Source organism: Ciconia boyciana, chromosome 4 (assembly GCF_034638445.1).
Source record: "Ciconia boyciana chromosome 4, ASM3463844v1, whole genome shotgun sequence".
NCBI lineage: Eukaryota > Metazoa > Chordata > Aves > Ciconiiformes > Ciconiidae > Ciconia > Ciconia boyciana.
Genome location: NC_132937.1, coordinates 15,037,674 through 15,051,522, shown reverse-complemented (window position 1 = coordinate 15,051,522; position 13,849 = coordinate 15,037,674). Strand labels below are relative to the sequence as shown.

Sequence of the window (13,849 nt, the reverse complement as noted above, 5' to 3'; positions counted from 1 at the left end):
GGGACGAGCAGTTTCTTACATCCAGTGGCAGCTCTGAAATGAAACGCACGCTTCTGGAAAGCTGTTCTGGTGAATGGCAAGTTTTCCATCCCTTCCTGCATCCCTGCTCTGTCCATCCCCGTGCCAGCCTGGTGCGGGCAGTGGAGCATTTTTTCCTGCTCTGTGGATGCTTGGAGCAGCATCGGTGGTGGGCAGGGCATCATAGCCCTATGGAGTGCTTGGTTGTCAGCAAAGCCTCAGCATCCCTCCCTGCCCGGATGCTTTTAACGCAAAGATTCGCCCCAGGGTGCTGGTTCCTCTCCCTCCCTCCTGGGTTTTGGAGCATCTGCAGAGCACACATTGTCTTTCTCGGAATCGGCTCCAAGAAAGGATATTTGCACAGCTTTTTTTTTTTTTATGTATTTGCATTACATGGGGCAAAAGATTTATTTATTGACTGCAAACGGCCACTTTGAAGCTTCTTCTCTATATTTCTGTGCTTTTTTTTTTTTTTTTTTAAATTAACAGAAATTAGGCTTATGCACTCAGACTGGCTGTCACTTGCTATTCCTCCAGAAGCTTTTTTAACCCAGGGACTAATCTCAGCCAAATTTGACAGAGGAGTGCAGGTCTCAAAGATAAGAACTTACAGGCTGTAAGAAAGATGGTGAAAGAAGGAAATCCAAATTCCTTCTTGCCTACAAGGAGAGGGTGCAGCAATTGTGAGCTTAAATACTATCTGTCTGGGTGCAAGTGGGTCGGTTAACTCAGAAGTGGCTTTAGTAATTCACTAAATTTTCTTTAAGGAAATAACCCAAATTGTCTTGAATGCGGGGAAGGAAGAGCTGGCTGTAGGGATGCTGCTGGGGATGGTGTGATGGGATGATGCTAGATGACCTTTAAAGGTCCCTTCCAACCCAAACTGTTCTATTCTATGCTGCCACGCTGTTGTCCCAGGACTTTGTGCTTGTGCTTGACCACCGAACTTGCAGTGAAAAGCTGGTGGCTGATTTCTCTCCAGAGTCTCCTGCCTGTACCAGTATCCCACTGTTCAAAAGGGTTTTCCAGCCTTGAGCTTAGCCTCGCTGCATACCTGCTGGGATGGATAATCAGGTATTATACTGTTACTGTTCCTAATAGTGGCATTTCATGTGCTGCCACCTAGAAGCTCACGTAGAGAGTTTGCACACTGGGGAGTGGATAAAGTCTGTCCCCAAAAGTTTGGCCAGGCTCTGCCCAGGCTCACTGTGGTTTCCCACCGAGATCAAGGTTGCGGCCGGCAGCATCACCTGGAGGAGACGAGGCAGCAGCGCGGTGGCTTTTCGGCACCATCAATGGTCCGTGAACTTGCCTTGGACCTGGAGCTGCTGTTAAAAGTGATTAGTGAACCCCCAGTTCCCAAAGGAGCCGAGGATGATGCTCTGCCCCTCTCTGCTCCTGACAGCCTTTCCCATTACAGCTGAAACATGAGGCTGCCTTTTCTGTCTCTTCCCCTTCTGCTATCACTATATGCACTTTGATTTTATTTTTTTTTAAACTGGGGATTCTCTTCCTTTTTTGTCAGCTTGGAGAATGATTTTCCTTACGCTCTTCTCTATTTAGGGCTCTGGGGGAGGAAGTGACTCAGCCTTTCCCCTGCTCTGGTTTGCACAGTCATCCCTTGCTGGCTTTGCCGAGGTTTTCCTTGAGCACCTCCGATTACACTCGCTTCATTCAGCGAGAGCCTGTCTGCCTCCTCACCACACATTTCGGTGGGGAAGGGCACAGTGGGGGAGGATGAGCAGTCAGCAGGAGCTTTCCCTGTGCCAGGAGGATAGTAACACAGCAAGGAGGACATACTGCCAGACCTGCAGCAGCTCCAGGTCTCCTGCTCTGCTCCCCATCCGTGAGCATGGATGTCTGTGGAGAGGCAGGTGAGTCCAGCCAAATGAAATTTTGGGGGCTGGCCTAGTCATACTATAAAAAAATTGATGAAATTTGATGGCATGGACTCACCAGGGAGAGGTGTTGCGTTAAAAGAGTTACTGTCGCGTAGGAGTCTGAGGAGTGGCTGGGGGGGAACCCTCCCGTTGAGTCACGAGGTTCAGACAGGACCCCCTTGCTTTCTAAACTCCTTCTCAGAGAGGAGTCTAGGTGCGGCTAAGTCCAGTCTTAGGCTCAGACTTGGTCAACGGTTTATTGTCTAAGGACTGTATATGTAGCCACTCATCAGAGTCAGAGCCCTCTCAGGGCTTTCACTAAGGCGACAGCATTAATTTACAATGTTATAAGTCCGGTTGTGTTCAGCGTACTGAACTTCACAATTACGGATTCACTAATAACGCGCTGCACCCCCAGTCTAGTCATGTTGCATGAACTATCACGGCCACACTTAAAGAGTCTGGTCATGTTCAATGAGAACTACCATGGCTAGATCAATGAAGAGTGCAGTTTATTAGAGCAACAGACACACAGATTCTTTGGATTACCAGTGATAAATTCACTGTCTGCAAAGCACATGCAAATAACAAGAGTATGAGTAACACTGCCGGCTACAAATGCATTAAAAGATAATAAAGAAACTCTAGAGAGATTTCTAAGTTTCCTGGGGAGGCACTTGGAATAACCAAGTGTTCGAATCTTACCCAAAGGCGTCCCGATGGGGGGGAAGAGAGGCTCAGCCCATCGACTGATCCCAGAGGTCAGAGTGGTACGCGATGGTGTCTTCCCTAACATTCTCTTTCTCTTAAGCTATTTTATACTATTTTTCACCTTTCGGGTGGAGCTTGAGTGACTCTAGTCATACATACCTTTGTTTAGGATTGGTGTAAAGTTTTCTCGCTTCGCTTTTAAAGGTATAGGCTAGGAAAAATTCAGAGCGCAAGCTCAGTGAGGGGTGGTCGCACCTTGGAGGCGGGTAGCTTTTGGGATGGAGGTGTGTTTTGGTATTATAATGATGTTATAATGAGCAAGGTTCACCAAAAGGACAGCATTTTGTCAGAAACATGACAGGCTGTTGGCCCAGGGTAGTAAATATGCAGCTTATCAGTTCCATGACACCTTTAAGTTCCCATTTAATCGCGGAGCCTGGCTGCGGCATCTCCACACCACTCCACCCTCCGAGCAGTACCTCTTAGAATCAGCACACCAAGTTCCCCTGGCGTGGACATCTAAGGTTGCAGGCCTTAGATGCAGGCCTTAGATGTCGTCCCCGACATCTAAGGTTGCAGGCCTAGGGAACTTCCATGGAATGGATTCCTTGCATGTCAGCTGCATTCCACCTGGGGAGCTTCTTCAATGCTGTGCCTTACCTAAAAGTGTGAATATAAGTTTAATTTCTAAGTCACCTCAGCAATTATCCCACAGAGGAGAGTGAAGATGACTCCAGTCGTGCTACCGGCACCGCTGAAGGATGCCATCTGATGGCACCGATGGCAGAGGTCTGTGTGGATGATGGATGGATGATGATGCTCGCTCCGTGCAGGGCTGCTGCCAGCTTGCCTTTCACAGCAGAGCTGAACTGGCTGCTAAATACCGGGGAGGAAACATCGCTTGCTCTCCGCAGGGCTTTCAGATGCTGCTGCTCAGCGAGGGAGTCACTAAATCATCTGCCACTCTAAGTGATGCCAGGCATTTGGCGTGCCATGTACTATATTAAAAACAAGTGCATTACTTTCAGGTTAATTGTTCTCCTCTTCTGGAAGCCAGCACAGCTGGCTGCAAACTCTGCTTCTTTCTAAAGGGGAGAAGGGAAAATAAAAAGAAGAAGAAACTCCCAAGCCCCCCAGAACCCTTCCTCTCCTCCTCCAAAACCCAGAGACTCAAACCCTGAAAGCAGTTTTGATCTGCTTAGGAAATTCCAACATGCGCCACCGATTCCTTTGTTTTATAAAGTTGTTGGAGTAGGAATGATCTTTGTCTCAAATTATTATTCTCTCAAATTTTATCTTCTCTCAAATTATTACTCTCAGGAGTAATAATTTGTATGGGATGGGATCCTTGCTGAGGGTGTATGTGATGGGATCCTTGCTGGGGAGATCTTACCTCCACAGCAGAAGTCCTGTGCCTTTGCTGATGGTTGGCTCTCCTGGGTGGTCTCTCAGCTCCTGGGTTGGCTCTGGCTGGGAGCAATGTCGTGCGAGTGTGTGTTGCGGAAGGTTGGGCAGTGTTTGTCCCGTAGCTTATGGTAATAGGGCTACAGGTGCTTCATAAAAAATCCTCGCTCTTGGTCTGCATGGTGCGTGCAGCAGAGTTTGATCCCACTTTGACATGGCTGAATTTCAGTGAGTGGTGAATTTTAGGGTTCCACAAGCCTTTGGTAGAACATCGGTAACTCCAGACGTGGCCTTATTGAAGCTCATGTGCTATGAGCAAGGACTTCTCTGGTGGTCACAAGATTCAAGCTTTTTTTTGGTGTATATTAACACCTCATTTGGCGCTAAAGATTGTAGCTATTGATATGGACCTTCATCATGACCCTGTTGTGCCAGGTACTTGAGAAGAACTGAAAAGCAAGGCCTTTTGGCACGGTGGGTGGTGGTGGTGGTCTCATGTCATGGGATTGGTGCCAGCAGAGCTTTTAATAACTTGGTAATACTATGTTTGCTCAGCAGGGCTAGACCAAGCTTCTGCAGTGTGGCTGGAACACCTTTAAAGTACTTCCAAGTACATAGGGGCTACCTGGGAGTCCTCATATTGAACAGCGAATGTGGTTTGCTGGTAGCAAAGGTATCTTGTTGAGTGCCCCAAAACAGGGCCTTGACTAGCCCAAGATCTTGGGGTAAGGAGCACAGAGCCCAGGACCCAGAAGTTACGTCTGATCTTTATTGGGATCTCTGTTGAATCAGACCCGTCCAGTTCAGCCAGATGTTTCTGGAGAAGGTGTGGTAACCTTGCAGGAGGCAGGTTTCACTTGCCCCTCGCGTTACTTACCTTCTCGAGGAGCTGTTTGCCATGGGAAGTGTGTGGAGGAGACTCTCTCCAGGCACTGCCAACCATAAATACACAAGGAAAGAGTCTGGTTTGAAAGATGAAGGAGGCACTTTGTAAGGAAGCCATATTTTTGGTCTGGTAGCCAACAAATATGGTGGTACACTGATGGGGATGCTGGTGGTTAAGCTGTCTCTAGTAAGTAAATGTAAACTCTGAGAATTTCCAGATATTTTTACAAGAAACTCCAGAAAACAAAGCCTAATGCTTCTTGTAATACCCATGTCAGATCACACTTCTTCTCCTTCCTTGAGTCTCTTGGCCCTTGCCTTGGGCCAGCGCGTTGCAGCAGGTGGAGCGTGGGTGCCTGGGGGCATCATGTTGCCTTTTCTGGCCAGTTCTGGCTGCTGTGAGACACTACAGGTATTAAAGTCAAGTTTTATGGGAAGTGCTTTAAACTTGCTTCATGATAAGGTGGTGGCTGAAGTTGTGAAAAAACTTGTAATAGAGGAGTTGTGGAAATTTAGCAGCTGAGGTGAACATTTGTGTGGAGGTGGTTGGGTGTGCTGAGAAGTCTGAAGGTGGTCATCACCTAGAAATGCTTCAGTACCCCAACTTGGGTTTTGCTTGCTTGTGTTCATCTTTTTTTCTTTTTCTTTTAAGAAATCCAACGAATTGGTGAACCTGTCAGAGGCTGCTAGTTAACCAGCGTGGTGGTTGTAAAGCATCTGGTGGTGTGACTCTCAGATCCTTCTAAGTGGATGTCAAGAGGTGGATCTGTTGGCAAGTCCTCCCCTCCATCCCTTAATGCTTCCCACCTTTTCCACTTGTCTACAAGCATTACACTGAACTTGATGGGAAGCATCAGCCAGTGAAGCTTTCCTCTCCTTCTTTCCACGGGTTAATAAGCCTCAAACTAAAATTTTCCACTTATTTCCTTAATTCTGTCTGTTATCCACTTTATTACAGTAGATACATCCATTGTGTGCTTCCAGCTTCTCTCTTCTTGGGTCTCTTCCACGTGACATGTGTGACATGAATGAAAAGCGTTGTCCTCATAGCACCTACACTCAACTCAGGCCATATTAGCTCTCTTCTGAGCATCTCTGTCTATTGATTAAAGCATTAGGAGGAATGTCAGCTTGGAAGCAATGGGTTTGATTAGCTAATTATTTTAACAAAAAAGCAGTGAACTTTGATTCAAAGTACATGAGAAACTGTGGCTGCTGTTTTCTAATGTGCTGGAGGGAGATCGGAGTACATAACCAAATGAGAGCATTGGTCAGGAAGCTAACAAGAGGAGTTTGCTGGCTGAACGTGAGCATCGTGCATGAAGTCTTCTGCATGACCTAGGAGTATGGAAAAATATTTGTGTATATTTAAGGAGGGCTGCTGGTTTTTGGCTAGTGAGCTCTAGTGACTGCAATAACTTCATGATTGCATGAAGTGTGTACAGGACAGTTGAGTCTGTAGGATGCTCTTCTTGTGTGAAGATTGGGTTTAACTGGTATCAATCAGTCAGTGAAGTACTTGTGTCCTGAAGGACTTCATGTTTGGTGGACTGCTTGGCAGTTGGCTGGTGGGAAAAGCTTGCTGGTATCAACACAGCTTGCTGGAGGGACAGCTGTGTGGTCTGAAAGCATGAGGCTTCACGAGAGCATCTCATACTGTTGGTTGGTGTGTGGGTTGCCCTGAGCTTGTCCAGGGAGCTGATGTGGGTTGTAGGGGCAAGTGGGAATATTGGTGAGGTGTTCACAAAGAAGCAGCTTAGAAAAAATTTTGGAGAGACCAGTGAAGGAGTATCTGCCTCCACTGTTAACAAAAGCAAGTGGCTTTTGGAAGGTGGGCATTTGATTCAAGTCACCATCTAGAGGGAGACCCTAAAGCCCAAGCAATAGGTGACTGGTTTCTATCTTCTGGATTGGAGGTTGGGCCCCGGTGTTAGACGGCCAAATCGGAGACAGATGATGGCTCTTGGGTAGTACAGATGGGGAGGAAGAGAGAAGGAGGGGTCAGGGCAGTGAGCACATCCTCCTCTTTGGTCTGCCTTTCCTGTTTGCTTGGGCCAGTGTGAAACATCTGGATGTGAGCTCAGTTCAGCTCCTGCTCTGGGGCTGTAGCTGGGGCTCTTTCAAGTCCTTGAGCCCTGAGGCTGCCAGGATGGGCAGAGCTGATGACGAACCATCCAGGAAGGAAGAGATGGGTAATGGAAAGCCTCCAGCTCCCTTTTTACATGGAAAAGTGCATACATACCCTGTACAGCACTTGCTGCATGGGACCATCCTCTTTGCCTCTTGGAGCAGAAGGCTTTGCTCACTGTGAGTGATTGTCATGTATTTGAGCTTCATGTCAACCTCTGTTACTTCTCCTAAAGGTCAGCCTGGACTTCCAGGCCACTTTCTGCTGGGAAAAAATTTCTTCTGGTTTTGATTAAGCTGGAGGTAAAACCTGGTGGCTTTGTCCTGGAAGTCTGGGATAAGGGAAGGTCTCCCTAGGCAAGATCCTGGAGTTATTCTGGATTGAAGTAAGCTCTGGTGGTTCTCTGGTCCAGCTCTCTGCTCAGCACAGGGCCAGCTTCTACGTCAAACCTGCCTGCTCGGGGCCTCATCCAGCCGAGTCTTGATGCTGTTCCCAAGGATGGAGACTGCACACCCCCTTGGGTCACCTGTTGGGTGCTGAACCATGCTCACAGTGAAGGAATTTTCTAATATCCCATCGGAGTTTCCCATGCTGCAGCTACTGATCCTCAGACCTTGAGGTGAGCAGCTACTGTGGTTTGCTGATGGAGAAGGCTTTCTGCTACCAGTCTTTTCCATGCCCCTGGCATGTCGCTGTTGTGTTTTGCAGCTCCTTGGGGACATCACCACTTTCTAGCAAGGCAGCAGTGTGTGTGTGCCTGTGTGCACTAAGAAGGCTTATTGCCAACTGACCTAATTATTATAATCTCGCTCTTCCCTAGATAGTGCAGGTTTCCTTGGCTCTCAGGAGGCTTCCCTGGTTTCTCCAAGTTGCTGTTTGATTTCTTGTCTGTCTTCTAATAATATTATTCATTCGCTCAGGCTAGGTAAAGCCAGAGAGTAAGGTTTGTAGACAGATATAGTGCAATACTTGCGAACCAGCTTTCCTGCTCCGATGGCCATCCTGCTGGGTTTGGTGGCCTCAGCCTGCCAGACCTTCTAGGCAGCTCCCCTGCATGTGTTTGCTTGCAGCCCCGCTCTTCATCGTGACCCCCTCCTCTTCCCTCTGCCCTGACTGTACACGTGCATCCTCTTTACTGCGGAAATCCTCTGGCTGCTGAAGTTAATGGGTGAAAATTGTGCATTGGCACTTTCTGCCCTGCTCATGGATGCAGGGTTGTTGCCTACCCCATTTTTTTTTGTTGCCTATTCCATTTTTTTGTTGTTGTTCCCTATCCAATTTTTTTTTGTTCCCTATCCCACTTTTTTGTTCCCTATCCCATTTTTTCCTTCCTTCTGCCAGACCCCTCCTGCTGCCCTGCCCTCCCCGCAGCAGATGCTGCCTTCCCTACCTGCCCCTTTTCCTTTCCATAAGGGGTTTATTTGGGTACAGATATAGGCCAGTTACCTTTTAAAGGTGCCAAATTCTTTTTCCAGCAAGACAGGGATTTGCAGCCTGTTACCAGGATTTAACAGCTACTTCAACATAAATAAAATAAAGCCCAGAAGAAGGGAAAAAAACCCCACAGCAAAACATTGCATCGTGGGGTGAGTTCTCTCCATTTATAAATTTCAGTTTCTTCATGAAATGAAGAAGTTGGGTATTATCCCAGAAAGCCTCTGTGGTCCCCTTCGGGCAGAGAATAACCCTATATAACTTGGTGCCTCCTTTCAGGGACGGGGCTTACCACTAAGCTCCCTGGTTAAACCACCTGATGGGATCAGCAGAGGTTAGCAGCACCACAGGGGCTTGGTGGCAGAGGGTTTGAAAAACAACAAGTCAGCCGCATTGTCCTGAAAACCTGGGTTTTTTTCTCTTTGTCCTGTACAAGATCCAGTTTGAGCTGAAAGGGAGCAGGAGAGGATGCAGTGGGGCATCATCTGAGCATCAGCGAGGCTTTATCTGCATTGGGGTTTCTGCAGCCCTGGGTGTTATCTTGTGTAATGCCTGATAGTCTCCGGAGAGTAAATATTTTCTCCAGGGGCAGAGCAGCCTGTGGGAGGAGCTGGGAACAAGCTAAAGCAGAGGCATTGCTGGGAAGATAAAGCCCAAAAAGGCTGGCACTGGTTGTGCCCCTCATTGCACCTTGCCTGCAGAATTGGGGCTGCAGTGGTTCCCCCTCTCTTTGGGGGGATGTAAGTGTCCCATTTTCCTTATTTCCCTTATTTCCCTCTTTTTAAAAAAAAAAAAAAGTGATATATGTGAACTTTCCTGAGGTTCCTATGAGTTTCTAATATATATGTGAATTACATCTTCTGTCCTGGAGCACTGCTGCATCCTTTGGGTGGGTACCCCAAATTATCCTTAGGTATTCTGAATACTCCTAAATATCAGCCCACAGAATAAATAGTGGATGGTAACTGTATTTTTTTCACTTAATTAGCAAAATCGTGGTAGTAAGGATAGCTGTGGGGGATAAGAGGACTTTTAGCTGTGATCAATGAGAATAGGTATTTTTATTTCGTTAAACAGGAAATGAAATAATGTCAAGTCAAAGAGGCTTTATTCAATCCAAAATTAAATCTGTTTTTAAGTATTTTACACCATAATGGAGAGCTGAGGAAATTTAGTGTATGTCACCATGAAATAAAAGTAAAAATCCTTTGTTTAAAAAAAAAAAAAAGAGGAAAGAACTTTTCCCAGCATTTTCTTCCCAGTGTTTTGGCTGCAGTGAATTGACCGAAACTATTTAAAATTCACCAAGCCGAAGCTGGGCTGCTGGCAAACAAGTGATTTTTTTTTTTTAATTATTATTATTTGATGGGTTCAGCCTTTTGCTTCTGCAAAAGGGGGATTCAGTTCCTCAGATGAATGCAGATAGGGGAGGTACATGACCCTTGTCCCACACCAGAGGAGGGGACATGTGAGACTTGAGTGCCAGGTGTCACCTCTGGTTCCTGGTGCTGGAATGCATTGGGCTTCTGCTGGACGTTGTGGACATGTGGGGATGCTTACCAGCAGCAGGGTGTCCCTGTGGACCAGGAGTCCTCAGCAAGCACAGAGGTTCTTCAAGCTCCCTCTGGGAGGGAAAAGCCCCAAAGAAGGCTCTAGTGGGAGTGGGGAAAGCCTGCCCCAAGCCCCGGCGTTTTATGGTTATGTTAGCAGTGGTTACATCTTCCTCTGAAGTCTCCAAGTGCTTGCAGTAACTCAGGGTTAGGTGTGGAGTTTTTCTTGATCATTCATATTGTATAATTTATTCCAGAAGTGCCTTTTCCAGTCCCTTGTTAAGCTCAGCTACTTAATTGGTGGGTCATAAAGATCCCTCAGATACCCTCATCTGACCTGCACTGTACAGGCATCCAAGAGCCAGCAACGATGGGCTTCCACCTACAAGGCCCTTTAATGTGAGATACCATCTGGGTATATAGCGTTATACAGTCTCTTGATTAATCAAATTCTCCCTTACTTCTTTTCTTTTTTTCCCAAAGCTAAATAGTTTGGGGTCTTTATTTGTGTCTCTGAGGTCAAAGGTATGTGAATAGCAGGCATCCTGCAATGATGTTTCTGCTGAAACTGCTGATGCTGCTCCCCTTTGCTGCAATTAGTCCTCCTCCCATGTTCTCATTATGATTAACTTTGGGGCTGTTAATCCCTTGGGTGTAAGTGGAGGTTGGCTGGTGCAGGGAGGTGCAGGAGGGGACTTTCTCAGATGCTGATGTGGCCTGGCACGAGCTCCTTTGGTCCCTGCAGCTGTATTCAGTGGGGCTGCCATGTGGTGGAGGTCATCACGGGAAGACCTTCATGATGAACATGAAGGACCCTTCAACAAAAGAACAAAAAATAGTGTGGATGTGTTTCTGGGCTGTCCTCATGCCTGCAGGTCACTGCGGGGTGTCAGTCCTGGGCATGGCTAGTGGGTTTTCCACTGCAAGTGGGCTCTTGGGGTGGACACAGCTGTCCTGAAAGATGGATCCTGTTGGTCTTTGATGTCTGCAGGTGGTCCTGGGTCCTCCAGTCATCATCCAGCCCTGTAGGAACAGCGTTTCCTTTTGGGTCAGGAGGCAAACTTATCAAAATAAGTATTTCTGGCACTATCCCTGACCAGGCTGTATTTGTGGAGAAAAAGCTTCTCTCGGTGCCTTCTTGGCCTGGTTTCCTGAGCTGCTGGGTATTTACTGAATACAGTCACCCCAGAGGCGTTCTGAAAACTAAGCCCAAACTTCTGATGTTCATCAAAGACCCTCTAGATCTTTGATGCCTTCCCTGTGGTAGCACCTTGAAGTTCCAAGACCTCTTTCCTCCTTCTCAAGCTAGAAGGAAAAGCCAAGCATTTAAGATTAGTCCTAACAGGGCTTGTTGTGTTTTACAAAAGAGGGAAGTGAGGTACAGTGGCTTGCCTGGAGGTCCCAGCAATACATCCCAGTTACACGTGCAGCACGTGGCGTGCTTGGGTCTGTGATGGGTGGAGCACTTGGACACAAGGAGCAACTCAAGGACATTTTGGGACGAACTTGAGGTTCTTGTCCCCAGTACACCAGCAGCAATGGTGGGGCTCAGTGGGGCATCTGGGACCTGGGGTTTGGAGAAGGGACTGATGTCAAGGACACTGTCAGCAGGGCACGTTTAGGACGTAGGGTTGGTGGATCCCAAGGCTGAACATCAGCTGACTTGATCTGGGCCAGTTGTCGAGGCTGTTGTTGCTGCTGGTGGAGGTAAACAGACACTCCCAAAGTTCACTTGATCTCACGTTCATCTCAAAATAGGTCAGCTATTGTGTCCTGGAAGTACCTGTCTCTCCACTTGCTTTGTATTAATGAAAACCTCCCTGTCCTCCACCCACCCACCGGGGCTCAGCCGAGTTGAGCTGCTTCATTTACCTCTTATTAATCAAACCCAGCAGTTCTCTGGGTGATAAATGTAGCTGCACAAATACTTGCAGCATCTTTACCCCCTGGGGTTCGGCAGGCTGCTCTTCTTCCCATCCCCATCGCGGTCTTATCACCCCTTACTTGCTGTGATTTGGTGGGGGGGATAACCGAAGGGTGAGTGGGGCTGCCTGGGAAGGGCTTTTGGGGAGATGTGTGGCTGCGTTGTTGCTGCAGAGCATCCAGCGAGCAGAGCAATAGTCTGGGAGTGATTGCAAAAAAATGCACTTCAAGCCTCAAAAAGGAGGCTGGTGGCCAGCCAGTAACTTGGGAAAATTCCTGTCTGGGGAGGTGCTTTGCTTGGTATTTGTGGGGTCAGTTCCTTAAGGGAGGTGTTATCCTGGTGAATTGGTTCAAGCTGTCTCATGAGCCGCTGGAAGGAGCTAAAAGCTGGGGATGGATTTGGGAGGAGGGTTAAGCCCGTGGGCTCAGTCCACACTGCGTGGGCAAAGCGAAGCTTGGGAAGGGTGTGGCTCCCACCCATCCAGGGCTGAGCATCACCTGCTGCTGCGGCTTTGGACAGAGAGGTGGGTCCACAGGGAGCTGGAGCCCATCCCTGCCACATGGCAGCATCCCTCGGCTTGGCGGGACCCTTGGCAGGCGCTGCGGTGTCTGTGCTGGGTCACATCCCTTCCTGGAGCAGCTATTGGGAGCCCACCGCAAAACCTGGGTCCATCTGGGTATCAAATGTGCTCTCTGAATTGCTATCAGAAGCTACGTGGGAGAACATGCAGGAGATCCTTGTAGGCTGAAAAATTGATTTAGGGTCTGCAAAGGCATCTCCCCAAGCTTTGAGAGCTGTTTTAGGTGATGCCCTTTGCCTATAGCAATCTCAGGGAGCCAAGTTTAATTCGGATGGTCCCTCTAGTTGAAGTAAGAATCACTTCTCCAAAATGCAATCACTTTGCTGGATGGAAACCCACTGTCTAGACCACATCCAGTCCACGTGGCCGGGAGCAGGAGCTAAGGAGGACACCGTGTCCAGCCCCGGGGGACGGGAAAGCTTTGGCAATCAACTCAGTCCTGGGTCAAAAACCTGTCCTTAAATGTGTGACAGTTGGACACCTTGCTGGGTTGTGTGCCAGGCTCTGTCCTTCTTTCCCAAGCAGAAGGTTCAACAAGTAGGTAGGACATGGGAGATGATGCTCATTGCTTTTTCCCTGTCTTTGCAAGCAGCTGCAGCTCTTATATTGGTATATTTAAATCTGGAAGAAGCTAGAAGCAGGGACAGCAGTCCTGGAAAGCTCAGCTCTCATGACAGTGATGTCCCTGTTCCTTGGCCAGCTCTGTGCCACGTTGGACCTGCTCGCGTGGTGTTGAACACCGACCCCACGGTGTTCCCTGTCCCCTTGTGCTTCCCCAGGGCTTTGTTTGCTTCCCCGCCTCTTAATTTATTATTATTAGACCGGAAGCATTATGAGGAAGGGACTTCTTTTCCTTCTGCATGTACAGAATTGCCAATTACCCCAATTCTTGTTCTTCTCCACTAGAATATTTAGAAGATCTCATCAATGGCGGTGCCATGGCTGCTGCCTATATGGGAACTGATCCATGACTGATGCTCCTGGGGTGGCTGTGATGTAAAAGCCAATCTGCTGTTTATTTTATAACTTGAACATTTAAATGCAGTGGAGGAGTGGGGGTCCAGGATCCAGAGGCAGGTTTTGGAAATTTTGTTTGTTTGTGGGTGTTGTTGAGTGGGTTTTTTTAGGGTTTTTTTTAGCACTGAAGGTAATTAGAGATTCAGAAAATCTCTGAATATACTTATCTGTGCATGGAGTCCTTCAGATGAGTTTAGCTCAGAGAGGGGCATGGTAAGTTGTTTATTTTCCCTTTCCTCTGCAAAATGTCAGAGGTTTACTGGATGATTTTTCTTTCCAGTTCCAGTTGAGCAGCTCATATTAGGCAGGAGGCACAGA

The 13,849-nt window shown here is 47.8% G+C and overlaps 1 protein-coding gene across 3 annotated transcripts in view; it reads left to right on the top strand.

Annotated features, from left to right (window-relative positions):
• Window positions 1-1,733: 1,733 nt before the first annotated feature.
• Window positions 1,734-13,849, top strand: part of CTIF (cap binding complex dependent translation initiation factor) — a 150,590-nt gene continuing 138,474 nt past the window's right edge. Inside the window, exon 1 of one of the 3 annotated variants that reach the window (XM_072859615.1) lies at window positions 1,734-1,892. In XM_072859615.1, the coding sequence (XP_072715716.1) occupies window positions 1,875-1,892 (18 nt within the window). In that variant the 5' untranslated portion in view covers window positions 1,734-1,874. The remainder of the gene's footprint in view (window positions 1,893-13,849) is intronic. The other 2 variants (XM_072859614.1, XM_072859616.1) reach the window with 2 other exon arrangements.